We start from the raw sequence: 17,711 nt of genomic DNA on the forward strand, positions 1-17,711 counted from the left end.
TTACCCCCTTTCAGTGCCCTGCCCTGAGGGAAGGAGGTTGTCGCCAAATACTTGTCAGAGAAAGGTGATGTTAATTTAATTAAATTGTTAAAATTATTCGTTGCAATATAGTCGTCATTTCCCATTAGTAGAGAAACACAGCCAAGAGATAATGTTTCCACCCCATGGTTGACGGAAGGGAGGGTGTCCTTGGTGTTATAAATAGCATATTTCCCCAGCAAAGACTATATTTGTTTTTATGATGTCTCTCACTGTAAAATAAAACTACTATTAAAATTATAGATCGTTCATTTGCAAACAAACAAAATCTACAAGGGATCAAACACTTATTTTCTCCATTGCAGGTGCTCACTAAAAATATAATTTTTTATTATCAATGGACATAAGAGCTACTATTGCAATTATCAGTTGCTTGCATTGAAAACTCACTTTATAACTATCCAATTGAAGGGATAAAAAAATACTTTGATCCTCAACTTCACAAGCAATACGTTATTCGAAATATAATTAAACAGCCCTACTTTATATCAAAGATTAATGTACCATTTTTTTCTAAATAGGTGATCGTGTTGTCTCAATTGGAATTGCACCTTGGGGTATTCTCGAAAATCGACGTGAATTAATTGGTCGAAAAAAGGAAAATCCTGTCCATACCATGCCACACTCACGGTAAGATTTTTTTTCTTTTTTGATATGTCATTTGACAAAAGATATATTTGTTTCCTCAAGTATTTGTTCTTCCTTACTCAATAATAATTTATTTAAACACTTCTAAAATGGCATACTTTTGAATATAACAAAAAAATGCTTATAGGGTCCAAAGCATGTGAAATATACTCACTCGTCTTCATAAGGTGACCCTCTTGTATAAAAACTTAGGGGAGCTTTTCTTCTTTAATTAAAACCCATGTACGAACCATAAGGGATCGATGATTAACTGCCTTTGGAACAATTCATAAGATTAGAGGCTTTTTGATGTGGAAGCGAATATTCTCTCGTTACGTTGGTCTCATTTCTTCTCAAGTGAAAACACAATATACTCTCTCCGGCACATTGATTTTCTTTGTTATTTTAGCCATTGATTTGTAGGGGGGCCCTATAAATTTTTCTTTTAACCTTTCAGACGTTTTCCAGATTGTTAGCTGACCCTGGGTGTTCATTTTTGACTTCCCATTAATATTTAAAGCTCTTATATTTAACAAAAAATAAGACTAATTAAAAGTTTAAAAATCTAAAATATTTGGTAGAGTGATCAACCAGCGCAATAGAAATCTTCTACTGCTTTGAAAAGATGATGCATCTCGACTAATTAAAACAACTCTTATCACTTTGGTTTTATAGCAGGATAGAAGGATTTCACTCAGATTGCGTTACAACCAATCAAATCGCAGATAGGATTTATTACTGCCAAAACATTAAGTGACAAATCTTAGTGGTTCAAGACTTTTGGACAACACTGTATACCTGTAAGTACAACTTATGTTGATATATACAAAACTTAAAAAAAAACACGATATCTAAGGATTAAGGTCAAGTTGTTTAATCTTGTAGGGTTTCTTCAATAAAATTACTGAAGTGTCTCCTTGGCACTGTTTAAACTTGTAACATCTGTAAATGGCTCTTTTCTTTAGTTAAAGAGACTACGTGCTGTTATTCATTTACAATAGTATATTTGATCAATTTTAAGCTGAAACAAAAAAATAGAAGTGCATGACTATTTTCTTTTTTAAAATATTATATTATGATCCGTTTGCGCCGACGGGACCCTGGACACAGAGACGGATCCTGCTACAAGCATCCGCGATTTTGAGCTCAGGATACTTAGCCAACTTAGCCAACTTCTCCTGGATGGTTGCTAGGTGCCAATAGTTCTTAACCAAAAATTTGAGGAAGAGTTGGTCATTAGACAATCCAATTTTCTCACTGTTTGAAGGGGTACACCTTTTTCATGAAATATATTATTCCCAGATGGATAATTTTCCTTCAGCCTGGGAAAAAGTTTTGCAATTTTTGTCCGTACCCAAAGGAAATGGCAAGCATCGTTTCCCATCACTGGCCATGTTGACCAATACCATGACTTGCTGTGGCTGTTTCTAGGAGCTGATCTCTACGTTGTTCACCTCCAGTGTCAGCCACCTGTCTTTCTGCCTGTTGTGGAACGGTTCCACCGTGAATTTCTTGTTTTGGGGAAATATATTTGCATTGGAGACGGGGTGGCATTTCATCCAGGTCAACAGCTATTGGCATATGGCAAGTCTTTGTTATTTTGAAACTTTCACGAGAAGCTCTTTCTGGATTCATAAATGGACCACATACTGGCTCATAATCAAATCAAAGCTCTCAACTACGAATATAATTCTGAAATATCTCAATTCATTCGATAAATTTGAATACAAAGACAATTAATTACTTAAATAGGTTCTTAGAATATTGGGATGTATATACAATAAACTTATTAGACATATGTGGCCAGGCAACACAATAGCAAGCTAGAATGATTTTTCTTAAAATTGTAATTGAGTGTATAGATTTCTATTTCTCTACGAATTATTGTACATTTCAATCAACAAATTATTCTGATCAACATTTTGGCTGCGTTGCAAATTGTACTAAAAGTAATCAAAATTGATCGTCATCAAAAATATTGTGAAATTGAATTCCATATTCGTCCCAATATAAGTCTCTCAAATCAAATAAAGGTTCGGAACAAAAGCTAAAGTTTCGTAAATGGAGAAAAACTGTCAAGTTGGAAAGGATGGAGTATCAAATATTCTTACATCAAAGAAAATGAAAATGTCAATAAACTTAATTGTGTGTTTCTTCTTGTTTTTGGATAAATTACTCGAATCTTGTTTGACTCCAACCAAGAACCTCTAAAGACTCGAGGCTACTCCGAAAGAAAGTTATTCTTGAAGCCTGTTATCGCAGCTGCCATACCTCACAATTCCCAATCAAAAATGTCTAAAAAGTACATTTTTTTAAATAACTGTTTTTGTCTTTTAATAATGTTTGATTCAGTGCGTGGTAATAATCATTAATTATAATGATGTGTTTCAAAATTGAGAGGTAGACCCACTCTGAAAGATCATGGTAGAATTTTAATTCATTATATTTCACCAGTTTCTAAGGAGCATCATTAAAATTATACCTAAGAAGACGAGGAAGCCTTTCTTGATGATGCAACATAGTTCATTATTTAACAAAATGGGCAATGGGAACCTCAGGGGCGTCCACAGGGGGTGGGTTGTAGGGGCTGTATCCCCCTCCCAATTCAGAATTTTTACTTATCACTATAATATTTGAATTTTTTTGTGAAAATATAGAATTTAATTTTTTTAATTTTTGTACAAAAAAAAAAGTATATATATATAATCCTGCGGACGCCCTTGAACCTACTTTATAGTTGTCACTCGAAATAAAGATTCAGCATATTATATTTTACTCCTTGCCCTCTGCTCAGCCCAGCATCAGACATTTCTTCGTGAAAGTCGTGGCATAACACTCTCAATTATAACATATCTATGAGTTATAACAGTGAAATTAGTTCACTTTTTAGAAGACACGTGATTTGAAAATAAAATATTAATATGTGGTTACATAAATTCACTAAATACACGGTCTGAGTTATTCCTTGTCCCATAGTTGTAATAAAAACATTCATTCTATTGAAATTTATCTTTTTATTTAATTAATACTTGAATATGAAATTACGTACGTAGGTTAGCCAGCAAAGACTTACGTAAATACTTTGTATATTAGGGGTATCATATGAATGAAGAAGTGAGATACGTCATCCCTATTTTCTCGAAAATTGCATATTGATAAAAGGAACTTTTGCCAATAAATGAATTATTCTGATACCCCCCCCCCCGGCCCTTGGGGTTTGCTTAAATGCTTCTACATGAAGCAACACTTTTTTCGTATAAAGAAAATTTAAAAAAAAGTATTAATAAACATTATTAGTCATATCAAAATAAAAAAAAATATATTATAATTTTTTGGGTAAATCACTTCACTTTTTTGATTTGCATTGATTACGCATGCAAAAGTAGATTTTTATCTGAAATGATAGTTTTTTATTTTTTGACTAATAATTTTCAAGAATGTATAAACTCTTTAAGAGTAGAATTTTCCAGGCCATCCATGCCTTTGATTATATCCGTAAACTGTAGTAGAAACTTCAGAAACCAGTCTCACAGCTCACTCTTTCTACGGACTGGGAATTAGGAAGGAAAATGATTAATTTGGATAGGTTCCTCATCAGCTTTTTTTTTAAATCTTCAACGTGCCAATATTGCCAAATGGGGGGAGCAGAAATACTTACTTTTGACCAATCATTCATATTTAAAAATTTTTTGAATAAAAGTTTATTAAATCAGGAACTCTGTGCCTCTGTGGGTCGTATGTCATTTTTGTAGTTAAAACTTTTTCCAATGCATATTTTCTAACTTTGGAATCGTTATCATCCAAATTAGTTATTAATATATTTTTATAATGTGCAAAAAGACTATTTATTTTAAGAACTTTTTGGACAATTGGAGTGAGATCCTTGTCTATATCTTTCAATAAGGTTATTGCATATTGAAAATGTCTAGCACTTTCACTACATGTTGGATTGATATTATCTGAAACCACATCGGAGTATAGAAGTTCAAAATAAATCTTACAATTATCAAAAGTTTATTTTTTGGAGCCAAATAAGAATTTGATGAAATTTTCCCAGATTGATTGGCGTAAGCGGATTTCATAAAGGTAATGAAAAATAACGGAGCATTTAAATCAATACAGTGTACACCAAGAGTATACTTATCCTAAAATGTATTTAAGTTAAAACCGGAGGGTCTCGGAAAATGTCACTTATTGGGAAGAGTTCCTTGTATCCATATGCAACTTTCCAGAAAAGAAGAAATACGTATCTCACTTTTTTATTCATATGATCCCCCTATTGTGTATGGCTCCCTATATAGGTAATTGAAGATATAATTTAATGTTATAAATGTAACGTCTGCATGTTCCCGAGCTTAATCTAGGTTATTCATGTTTCTAAGAATATACTTATAAACTATTATAGGAAATAAATCAAATTGTATTGGCTTTAAACATGAAGGTAAGTATTAGGGTGGCCTTTTTAGGTCCATGTTTGACAATTACTTGTCTCATCCTTCCCTTTTGTTACGTTCATAATAAAACTTAACGGTGTAAAATATTTTTGACCTTAATTAATATTTACTTGCTTCTTAATGGTTGTCCTTTATTAAATGACGAAATGACTAGGGAACAGATCCAACTTACTAGGTTCTTCCCAGCCGTTAAAGATATGTTCCAGAAACCCTCTGGATCTCCTGGTCGTGCGTCGATAGCAAACAAAATACCCTCGTCTGTGTACCTGTTGGTAGGTAGTTCATAGGCCCTACAATTAGCCAGGCCAATAAAAACAAGAATCTAAAACTTTTCTGGAGGGATGGACCGATAAGTTTTTTTAACTTCGAAAGATGAAAAACAGACAGTTATTACGATCTGCAAGGGCCGATCTCTGAGGATAAGGTCAAAAACTGCCTCCCATCCATGGGTGCATGGAAAGACCCTCTCGGTATGGATGATAGTATGTTTAGATCCCTTGACATCCCAGTGATCACCATATGTTAAATAAGATACTCCTAGCTGGAGAGATCCCCATCTTTGTAGAAATACTTCCTTCATTCCTCTGAAGCAAGTACCGATCAGTGAGTGTCGGAGGGGGGTCGGGAGGTAAATGGATGTTCAGAGAACTTCCTCATTCTCGGAACCCTACTAAAATTTGTCACAAAGTTAAACATGAAAAGGAGAGTGGTAGGAGTCTTTATAGACTTTGCAAAGGCCTTTGACTAGGTCTTACAACCTCTAATTAAATATTGGGTGACAATTGGTGTATGGAACTACGAAGGGGAAAAGATATTAAAATTTCAAACAAAATGTTTTTTAAACATTCTTTAAGGACGCTTCAATACTAGATGTACAATTTGGAGTCAATGCTGTTTGAATCATTTTAATATTAAACTATTTTTTAAATTCTTTCTGCAATATTTTCTCTTTGATATACCTTACTTTAATGTTCATTTTTATTTTTCTATATTTTACATATAAATATTTCTTACCTTTAAAAATTATCAATTATAAAATTCTAATATTTGTACTAAAACAGAATATGCAGGGACGAAGATAAAAAATAAATATGGGGAACATGGTCCACAGAAGATCTCTAATTAGGGAACCAAAAAAAAATAAAATAACAATAACAAGACTAAGATTGAAATTTCTTTCCTAATGATTAAATTTTTGAGAATGGCTATAGATTTTTGAAATTTTTGGTTATTAGCTGTGGATTTTTGAATTTTTTTTCCAAAAAAATAATTTTCTCTATTTATTTTTCAGAAAAATGTGACCTTACCATTTTTTTTCCAAACAATTGTAATTTTTGTATTAAAAAAAAAACAAAGTTACCAAATAACCAATCCTTATCAGGTTTTGTTAACCTTAAAAACTGCGGCTCCAGTCACTATTCTAATTAATATAAATTAAAGTACTCACAAAAATGATTTGATTCCCAAAATTCGCTTAAAATTAATAAAAATTTCATAGATACTTTTATCAAGAATAATAATGAATTGTTTTTACTGTAAGAATAACAAATTACGTCATGTTGAGACCCACCGAAGTCATTTTAGATCTTTTAATTTATATTTACGGGTGCAAAACGGATGGAATAGTTGAAAAATAATACAAAATGTAAATTTAGTAATGACTAAAATATCTTTACTGTTCATTGTGTAAATAAACACGTTTTATTTTTGTGGTTTATTTTTTTACACAATTCACTCCCCGTGCTATAAAATGGATGTTTACTACCAGAAGGTTAAAACAAAAGTTTTCAAACATTTACATGACTCATTTTCTAAATCTTAATCAACCCACTACCACCCTCATTAGAATTGTATGATATAATGCCGATTATTGAGTGGTAACAACTAATATTTGAAGAATTTCTTGATATTTATCCATTGTTTACAAGAAGATTAAAATACTTCAGGGTAACTCAAAGAGAAGATGAAGATATGTCTGATTTCGAAAGAAGATTGTATATTTTAGAAGGTGAAGGAGATGTAAAGAACATGTCTATCGAACAGTTGTATATTTTTCGATGCATTGTTGCCACGAATAACGACGAATTGAGACAAGAATATCTCAAGGCAGGGGGAGATTTAACAAGAGAGACGTTGAAGAAAATAACTAAATCTTACGAAGCAAGAGGAATTCATAAAAGGAAAATGAAATCACAAGGTGTTCATGACTCTATTAATGCTGTTCGAAGAGGAAGAAAATTTGAAAATAAGTCAGCAACCCCAAAAGGTAACATTAATATATTTGGTGATTCTAAAGGAGATTCTTTCGGACATTTATGACATTCATTTCATGGCTTTCGGACATTTATGACATTCATTTCATATCTCTAGGACTGGTTCCTCACTTATACTCTTTCACGTCACTATTAAAACGCGTGATGGAAGTTAAACATCAATTGGGATAGTGTTATGGTATAACCTTGTTTTTCTTATAACCTTGGAGAATAATTTTAAATTATGTCAAGTCAAGTTAGATTAGGTTTTCAACATTTTTCTCTAATAAAAGTAATAGCGAATAAATTTAAATCAGTATTATTAATCATTTCTGTCAGTGCATAGATATACTTGAAATGCAAAAAAAAAAAGAAAAATAGTTATATAATAGATCAAAGGATGGTGGAAAAAATCGTTTTTGTGATTTTGAAATATGCTATTTAGAGTTGAAAGAAAATTGAACATAATTCAACTGAAATATTTCTTAAATATTAGTGTTAAGACTCGGTGCAAGACCGAGTTTCTTTTTCAGTTTGGTTTTGTAGAGTTTTTTTATAGACTGTTTTGGACCGATATTTCGGTTCAAAGTCCTAATTTATGAGTTGTACAAGACGTATAATTTATGTAATACATTTACTTTCATATGACGTTATCGTAGGACGATGTTCACAATTGAAAAATTGAAAATATTCATCTATCACGAGGCAACTACCCTAACACAAAAATATAGTATGTATTTTGTTGTCAGTTGTTGATGTTTCTAATTCTATTCCCCTAATCAATGTTCAGAACGTTAATTGATTGAATTATAATTAGTAGTAGAAACACTTCCAACAATTTCTGTATAATATTTCTACCAGTTGTAGAAAAAGTACTGAGATCAACCTCTAAGTAGTCATTAAAATACTCATAATTGATCAAGATGAATAAACATACATAGAAAATTTTATTTTATAATATTTTTTACTATAACAATGCACATTAATTATGAATCTGGCCACCATCAGCCTCAATGGCAGCCTCCCACCGCCTCCGGAACCCCTTGCACACATTGTCAACGTAGTCCTTTTTCATGATCTTCCACTGCTGGTTAATGGAGGTCTTCAGGGCATCAATATTAGGGTGGCGTACTTTCCCGGCCGTCTTCTCAATTTGCCACCAACTAGATTAATCCAGTGGATTCAGATCTGGGCTCTAAGGGGGCCGAAGGTTCTTGTACCAGCAGTTCATGTTGCTACCCGTCCACTCTTTTATAATATTAGCCTTATGCGCTGGAGCCCCGTCCTGCTGAAATACTTACGTTGCCTAGTTTTACTTCTTCATAATCTTGGCTATCTATGGGGCCACATTTTTCTTCACACCATCATGTAGTGGCCTGGGGATTCTGGTATCCAATAGGAACCCATATTGGAGGCATTTTTTCTCCAGTTGATGCCGCAACCCCCAACAAGATTTAGTCTTGGTGACTGTCCTGATGCTGTTATCAGCCTTATTAAAGCATACCACACGATCATTTTGCTTGTTATGACCCGGTTACTATTGTCCTTCAGATCACTCAAGATTTGGTGACATCGCTGAATACGGAGTTATTTTTGGCCTTGGGGCAGGAATGGCCTCTCAATTCTTCTAAGCGACCTTCCTTCAGCCTTTCAGATGTCCTTGCCGAAAGTAAACCGATACACCTTCTTCTTCTTGGCGTACCCTGACATTTTCATCGTTGGGTTGACCTGAAAGGCATCCATGATGTCTTTAGGCTTCACTTTAGTGGGTGTTCAACTTTTGGGTTTGACATTAAGGTTGTCCCCATCAGTCAAACATTTTTTTACCCAACTGACTGTGGCCTTGTTGACGTTTAGTTAGGAGGAATTGGCTAACTACCAACAGATATTGGGTTTTTAATTTATTCATTTTAGCAGGAAAGGTTCCGTGATACATTAAAGATTACGACGTTCTGTAAAACCGATCTAGAATTAATTTTAAATAAGAGCAATTAGGATCAAACTTCTTGAAAGAACAAAATTTGTTTGTACTTAGATGTTCTCTCCTCAAGAATAAAAATTAAAATAACAGATTTAGAAAGAAAAAAATATATATTTGATGAGCCAGGGAGGGAATACTTTAAAGCACATTTCTAAACTTCATATAAAGTCATTTATTTTTTAACATTTTACTTAATGTATTACTTGCTTTTTTATTCTTTTTTAATATGACGTTTTGAAGTAAATGCCATCGAGAATTCAATTATTTTTGTACAGTGCTCCGTGTATATTGGTATATGAATCAGTCTGCATTAGTATTGTGTCGGCCCTTATTAAGGACTGCAGTCTAGTTTGGTTCCATCTAGTCCATTTTAATCACACTTGTCGGTCCTTAAAGAAGGTAAAATCGATGTCTCGCGACATAAATGAGGGGTTTTTTCCCTTTCATTTTTTAATTATTTCAGTATATAATAGAATAATTATATGAATGAAATAATTAAATCCGATTGACGTCATGAAGGATTGATTTTACCTTCTTTAAGGACCAACTAGTGGGACGTGACTGTACTGGATGGGACTCTACTCGACTGGTCACGTCCCACTAGTTGGTCCTTAAGAGGGTAAAATCAATACTTCGTGACGTCGATGAGGGTGTTTTTCCTCTTTGAATCATTTCGTAATATGATAGAATAAATTATATAACTAAGTAAGAATAAAATATGTTCCTATTATATTGTATAATAATAAAAGATATCTTATTTTTTGCAAGATATGTGCAATAATCTTAATATATATTTCATATATATTATTTGGCTCAATAAACCATATATATTTTTACGAAAAAATCCTAGGTCTGACAGTCCTAAGGGCCACTCCCAATCACCAACAGTCCTAAGGACCGATAGCACCGACCCTAAGACTGGACTAGATCGAATAAATAAAGACCTACACAACACTAGGTACAACTATATACAGTTCACCCGTTGATATGTTTTGACGAAAAATTATCAATTTTTTTTTTTTAATTTTTAGATTATTCTTAAGATGAATCAATGTTACCTCTAAAAAACTTTTTTACGACAATTAACCAGATGATTTGCAAAAGAACAAATGTTTCACTCAATTCTGCCAAATTGTAGGAACTCATTGAATACTTAACATGTACATTAATTTCCTTAATGGAACATCCTTTTAGATTGAAGGAAGAAAGAGTTGATGTTTTTATGAATACTTATGAGTGCATGCTAGTTTTATTGCAAGAGAAGGTTATTAATCTTTTGCTCTTGATGTTTCCCCCCTTAAGAGGGAGATAAGATATTGTAGTTGATAGGTGATTGCATTATGCATGAAAATTAGGCGTATATATGCATTAGTATCCGAAATACTATAAATATATAATTCATCTGTGAGATTTGTCTAGACTAGAAATGTCCAAGATATTCATTGCATTGTTACTTCAAATATATTAATGGGCCACAGAACCTATTAAAATTAAATTTCATCAAAAATGACTTCATAAAACAAAACTATTAAATACATATTTATTTCTAATTAAGCTAAAATCTAATTTTTTGCAAGATTTTTTTGAATTCTATTATTTGATCAAATTACCTTTTATTTTATTTTTTTGATAAAAATCTCTAAAAATTCCCTTCTGACAGTGATTATTTTTCAAAAAATGCTACTTGAAGGAAAAATGAGGACTGTACCGTGCTTAAACAAGCGGGCCACGGTCCAGACATCCTTGGTCTACACCGGATTTAAATGGTCCGATTTTATGACTCCTGATTTATGCTGTACTTTTAACTTCATATGGTGTTATTATAGGTCAATATTGACACTTTTGAAACACAATTGACTTAATAGTTTCTTAATATATAGAATCCGTTTAGATCGAATTTTAAATGAGACTTTTACAGACCGGGTTTTTTTCGGGACCAATTTAGACCTAACTGTTTTAAAGGACTGAATTAGTTTGTTCCACCAAAAATCATAATTTGTCTAACTGGTATTAGATTTTCAAATCAAAAACCAACATTACTACTATGTATTAAAGAACGATATAGAAATACAATTGACGTCATTAACAATTCATCTATAGAATTCATCGAGACTGATTCATAAATGAGACTGTTCTAGACAAAAGAAAAAAAATCAGGGCAATCTCGACCGAATTTTTCCTTGAGACCAGTCCTGACGGAACTTCTTAAAAGGACATAATTTAGTTTGGTACACTAAAAACTGTAACTGTTTCAGACCGGTGTAGGATTTTCAAACCCAAATCTAACACTATTAAATTATACATTTACTCTGGCATTAATTAGTTTCTAATTCAAGCTTTACATTAATTTTTTCTCATTGCATAACTATACCATGAGGAAAAATATATGCCTATAACATTCAAAATCTATTCATCCATTTATCCAACATGAAATTATAACCATCCAACTAAATTATATAACTACTCAACTAACTTTTATTATTTAATCATCTCTATTATTCAAATTTTGAGAGGTTAAGAATCATTTTATTAACAATTTTCCTATGAACAATGTTGTAGAACTCATGATTAGCTCTCTGTTGTTAAGAAAAACATTGTCTTAGTGTTCATGCATGTAAGACGTAAATAGTCTTTCTCGAAGATCCAGTCCGCTCCCCGATCGCCTACTGGGAATATTCTGTGCGGAGGAGAGCTGCTATCTCAATCCTCTTCTTGTACTGTGTGCTCATGTTGGCAACTAGGACAATGTTTTTATTACCAATCGACAGCTAATTATGTGTTCTACAACTTTGTTCATAGGAAAATTGTAAAAAAATGACTCTTAACCTCTCAAAATTGGATGGACTAAATGTAATACTGTAATCTTTACTTATACTTAATCAGTGCATCTCCATCTAACCAATTAAACGAACATTATCAACAAAAAATATATAATAATAATGGTTGGCCCGGTATTTAAAGTGTAGATACATTTTTAATTTGACAATTGCTAAGGTCTATGATTGTTCTTATTTCATTAACACCGGATTAATCGGACTTTTTTGTTGTCCAAGAGTTGAAACCAAAGGATGATTAACAAAACCGAAGGAATATACTTTTGACTTGATCATTTATACTGAAGAGATGCTCGTATTCGGAGTTTCGTGTTCCGGGAGTGACGACGGGATGCTCCGTACGATCACTGTTTAAAGTTCGTATGACGCCATTGAGCCGTGTTCACAATTTGAAAATACATATCAAGTCATCTTCAATATTCATTTGAAATCGGTCTGAACTTTAAATAAAGCTGATTTTCCTTGTGACCGAACTAGACCGAATTGTTCATTTTGGCTATCTAGACCAAATTAGTTTGGTTCAACAAAAGTCATAAGGGTCTCAGACCGGTCTGAGATTTCCAGACCGAAGTCCAACACTAGTGTGAAACCCTTGTATATATTCATATATATTTCTAGTAAACCTTACAAAAAGAAGAAAAAAAATTTATTTTTACATACATCAAGGTTACTTAAAAGGTTAATGACTGAGCTTATCCAGTAAAACAGAGTATATGCTTCTATTTACAAAGACTGTTCATGCTAAATCTTTATATATATATATTTTTGTTTGTATAATTAATAATCAAGGAGAAATCATTTATATATTGACCTATCTAAATTTGTACTCCTAGTCTAATTTTGTAATTAGTAGAAGGATCATGACAATAATGAGTTTATACCTAGCTCATTAAATCAATTCGACATCCCTCATTTTTCATTACAGGTGTGCGTGTCTAAAACTGAACACTCCTTTAAATTTTACGCCATGCACATTTCGTGATTTTATTGAGTTAAAACCGGTTTATACTTCAAGGCAAGGGTCTTGACTAGTTATTAACAAACCTCCAGCAAAATCTAAATACCAAAAGTGAAACAACAGCCGATAATATGGAGAGACGTCGAGTCGCAATTTTGGAACTTTCCGCACGGGGAAAAACTCCCACTGAAATTGCCAAGGTTTTGAACTGCAGCCGCACCACTGTTTACAGCGTGGTAGCCAAAGGGACTCCTGAGGCGACCACAATATCTAAGTCAAGGCTTCGAAGGTTACACGAAATGGTTGCTGCCATGAAAAAGTCTGTCGAGGACAAGAGAGGCAAGGTCACCGTCAGCAGCCTCTCCAGGGAGTTCAACGTCAGCAGAAGGACCATGGACCGGCTAGTTAAGAAATATCTTGGCCTTAAGGTCTACAAGAGAACCCCTCGTCAAGTCCTCAAACCGTAAAATTTAAAGGAGTGTTCAGTTTTAGACGGGAACACCTCTATATTTAAATATTTTCTGCTCAAAAGGAACATCATTTTAAATACCAATGGGGCAGATTATCACATATGTAATTTAATGTCCTTCAACATATTTATATTAATACAGGAAAGTTTATTTGTCCGTATGAAAAACAGTTACGGGTGCACTCAATATGGTGCTCCCTGATGTATATCATAAACATATAAAAAAAAAGTAACAATGTATTCATATTAGTGAAATATTGCCGGGGTGCACATATAGCATCGAATGAGTATACGGGGTGAACTGGATATAATGCTCCTATAATGATCTAAGAAATAACAATGTAGAAGATTGCAACATTGTTCTGTTTTTTTTGTGAGAACTCGAGAGACTAAAGTACTCAACAGTCATCCCTTCATATACTTTCCCCCTCAAAACCTTGTTATTATTCTTTTACTCTGACAGAGAGAACACGTTATAATAATTGCTATAAGTATTGAATAGTTACGTGTGGGTCTGCTCATGAAAAATAGTGAGTTATGTCCTATATTATTAAAGCAAAATTTGTCTTTTAGATGACGCCTAGTTACTTGGGGCAATGCTGGGTACTACTGCTGGTACCTAATAAATAAGGTTGTAAATTCTAAGCATTTTTTCGGGTGTGGGTATTTTGGTAATTGACCACATGAATAAGTTTTTAGTTTTGTCCAACAAAAAGCTCGGTTTAGATTTGTCTCAAAGAAAAATTCAGTCCAGTTCGGTCCTAAATAAGCACGTCTCAACCAATTTTACTGATAAATTGTTTATAACATGACATCATATGTATTTTCAAGTACAATCACGTCATACGAAGTTTAAACAGCGATAGCTCATATGATTTTTAATCCCGTTGTCTTTTATATGTAAACAGTATTTGTATAAGACCATAGCGTGTTGTTTTGATTTTTTTTTTTTTTTTTTAAATCAATGACAGTTGATCTAGAAAAAAAAAGAAATGCCTCTAATAATATATGAAACCGAAAAAAATTGGTCCACAGGGTAGGACCGAAAAAAATTGGTCCATAATTGAGACCAAAAAATTTTTTCCACAATCTTACATCAAGATCCGCACCGAAAAATCGGTCTAGAAAAAATCACATAAGACTAAACACGAGTCTCAACACTAATATGTAGGATATTGATTTTAATTGATTATAGGTTTGTACTTCTGATTATTTTGCTTAGAGAAGGGCAAAGATATATTTAATTAACTTAACTGTTTGCTTATAATTTGTATCAGTTCCTAAATGTGCTTGAATCATTAATTATGCAACTGCTATGTGTATTTTCACAGTTGTTCCTTAAGGTTCTTAATCCTTTTATTGTCATGATCAGTCACATATCAAAGAATCCAGTGGACTCATAACCACAACTAGAACAAAAATGTAAATATACTTGACTATTAACCGTAAAAACGGGCCCCAGCACCTAGGTAATTGGCATTGAGTAATTTTCTGTTTATTTTTGGACATTTCTTTATTGGCAAGTATCCGCTTTCACCCGAGTAGTCGTCATATATCCCTGACAGGTTTGCAGACAGTTTGTCCGAAACATTTTTGCCTAGCGGACACTTTGTCCGAAAATGTTTTTGCCGTGCGAACACTTTGCCAAATAATGATAGGCTCTAAGTAGGATTGAAAGGCCGCTTACACATGTAGCTTCGGCTACTCTTCTTCCACTCTTTATTCGCGAAGAACTTGAGGTTAGAAATATTACTGTGACAGACCCTGCAGGCTTTGGACTTCACTTGCAACCAGATTTGGTAGTCCAGCAGGTTGTGCTCCTGGCTCTGGGGTGATGTTGAGTTAATTAAGAAGACTTTAAAAACGTCCTTACTGAAATGAAACGATGTTATGTTCAAGAATGACCACTCTTCAAACCTCTTTGTGTTGCCCAAATAGTCTTGAATACGTTTGGAACAGTAGACTGGTCCAGGGACTTTTTTTTTTTTTTTTTTTGCAAATTCGGCCATGCACATGCCCCCTAATGTTTCACCTTCCTCATTTAGTTTCCACCTTTGTCTGGAAGTAAGATATACTCGTATTTGTTGGCAATATCTCGTTTGAAATATTACAAGACCAGCTATTCGTTAATGTGTCCAAATTTATGATTGAAACTCTCACACCAGGGATGTCCAACCTTTTAATATAATGGGCTGCATTGCAACTTGGAATATTTTAATGGGTCATAGAATTTATTAAATTAAATTTCGTGAAAAATGGCTTCATGAAACAAAACAATTAAAAACAGTTGTATTTATTTTAAATTTAGGGCAAATCTAATTTTTCAAGTCGAATCTGGGGGGACTTGGGTTTTTTACTCCACCGCACAATTTGATCGCATGAACTTCTTATAGGGGAAAGAAACCTTGAAAGTAAAAATGTGTTGGTTTCTTATTAAATTCCCCTCCCATAGATTCATAATTTTTCAAAAATTTATTTATTTGGGAAATATTTTTCAATGTATTTACGTATTATGACGTTCTACACGTTTTGATAATATTTTGACAATTTTGCTCAAAATACTACTTGAAGTGAGAATGAGTAGTGGGCTGAACTTTAATATTAAGCGGGACAAAATACGGCCCAAAGGCTACTGTTTGGACATCCTTCACTACACCTATCAAAAATACCGTTAAAGAGGTGGCACAAGACTGATTCACAAATCAGTAGTGTATTGTTATACTTTAGATACTTTTTTGTATAATTAAGGCTGAATAAACACAATCCCTGTCTACTCTGTTTAAAAAAATAACCCCATCTCTAGTTGTATATACAGAGTGGTCACTGAAATCTGAGCACTTACTTTTTCAATAATTAATGAAGGTTGAGTGATTGAAATTCTTTCATATTATATTAATGCATAAACCATTAGTTACAAAATAAATCAAACCTGAGCTCTTTAGTTTACGTACAGCAAATCGAGAAAATTACACTTGAACGTGATCTACAAATTTCTATTTGCGCACTCCAAGTAGTTGGCCGTCTCCAGGACCACTGTCTACGCCATCAGCTAGTCTGACACGTTGGACAGGAAGAAGAGCTCCGTCAAAGTGGCCAAGCTGGATCTGTAGGAGTTAAAGAAAAATCCCTAGGCCAATACCCTCAAGTCTATGAGGGCCATGCAAGAGATCTCGGGGTTTCATACCAAACTGCTCAGAGATGTATAAAAAGATGGGTGTAAAGGCCAATGTTGATACCAGCAGTTGCAGGACTTTTTCAACTGTTTTTATTTTTAAACTCCTTGGCTCCTACAGCCCTGATGCCAACTTCCTTGACTATGCCTTTTGGGTACATTTCGAGAAAAAGGCCTGCAGTATCCGTCATCCAAAGACCAAGACCCTCAATGCCACTGTCAGTTGGCACAGCATGAGCTGGCCTATATCTACAGGGGGTGCTAGGCCATCCATCGCCAGCTGGAAGCCACCATTGCCACTAAGGGCCGGCTATATTAATGATTAAGAGAGCTCAGGCACACATCTATTTAAAGTATTAATATTGTTGAAATTCTATTGTTAATTCCTAAATTATATCTTGGTGAAGTTTAAAATTCAAAGTGTTCAAATTTTTATGGACCACTCGGTATATCCTACTGAGAAGCTGTGTTACATATGACGTAATCTTTTTTAATGTGTGTTTCGGATATTTAATTAGCTAATGTTTACAAAAAAAAATAAAGTTTTTCCAAGAAAAATGATTTATGTTATTAGCCATTGAATGTATATAATTGTATGAAATGGATGAATTAGATCCCTGTACACAGCATCGAAAGAAACAATGTATTTGAGATAATCGATAAAATTTAAAAAGTTTTAAGATTTGTCATAATTTTCTAAATGACAAAATTAGACAAAGTCACAAAAAAAAAAAAAAAAAAAAAATTAAGTTGAATACATATTTGGAATAGATTATCCAAAAGGTAGTACAGGTTTCCATTGGACCACATTGGGACATTAAAGGTCGGTGTATGTACTCGTGGCGATTGAACTTTATGGACAAAGTGCCCATTACCCTTTGAAATTTTTTCCATCGACTTTGATAATAGCCTCTTGAGTTCTTCG

At 33.4% G+C, this 17,711-nt stretch overlaps 1 protein-coding gene across 1 annotated transcript in view; it reads left to right on the plus strand.

The window, feature by feature from the left end:
* Trpm (transient receptor potential cation channel, subfamily M) overlaps positions 1–17,711 on the plus strand; it is a 118,343-nt gene that overhangs the window by 72,225 nt on the left and 28,407 nt on the right. Inside the window, 1 exon segment of the mRNA XM_071890125.1 lies at positions 561–669. Coding sequence (XP_071746226.1) covers positions 561–669 — 109 coding nt within the window.

This window comes from Lepeophtheirus salmonis, chromosome 7 (genome assembly GCF_016086655.4).
Source record: "Lepeophtheirus salmonis chromosome 7, UVic_Lsal_1.4, whole genome shotgun sequence".
Taxonomy (NCBI): Eukaryota; Metazoa; Arthropoda; class Copepoda; order Siphonostomatoida; family Caligidae; genus Lepeophtheirus; species Lepeophtheirus salmonis.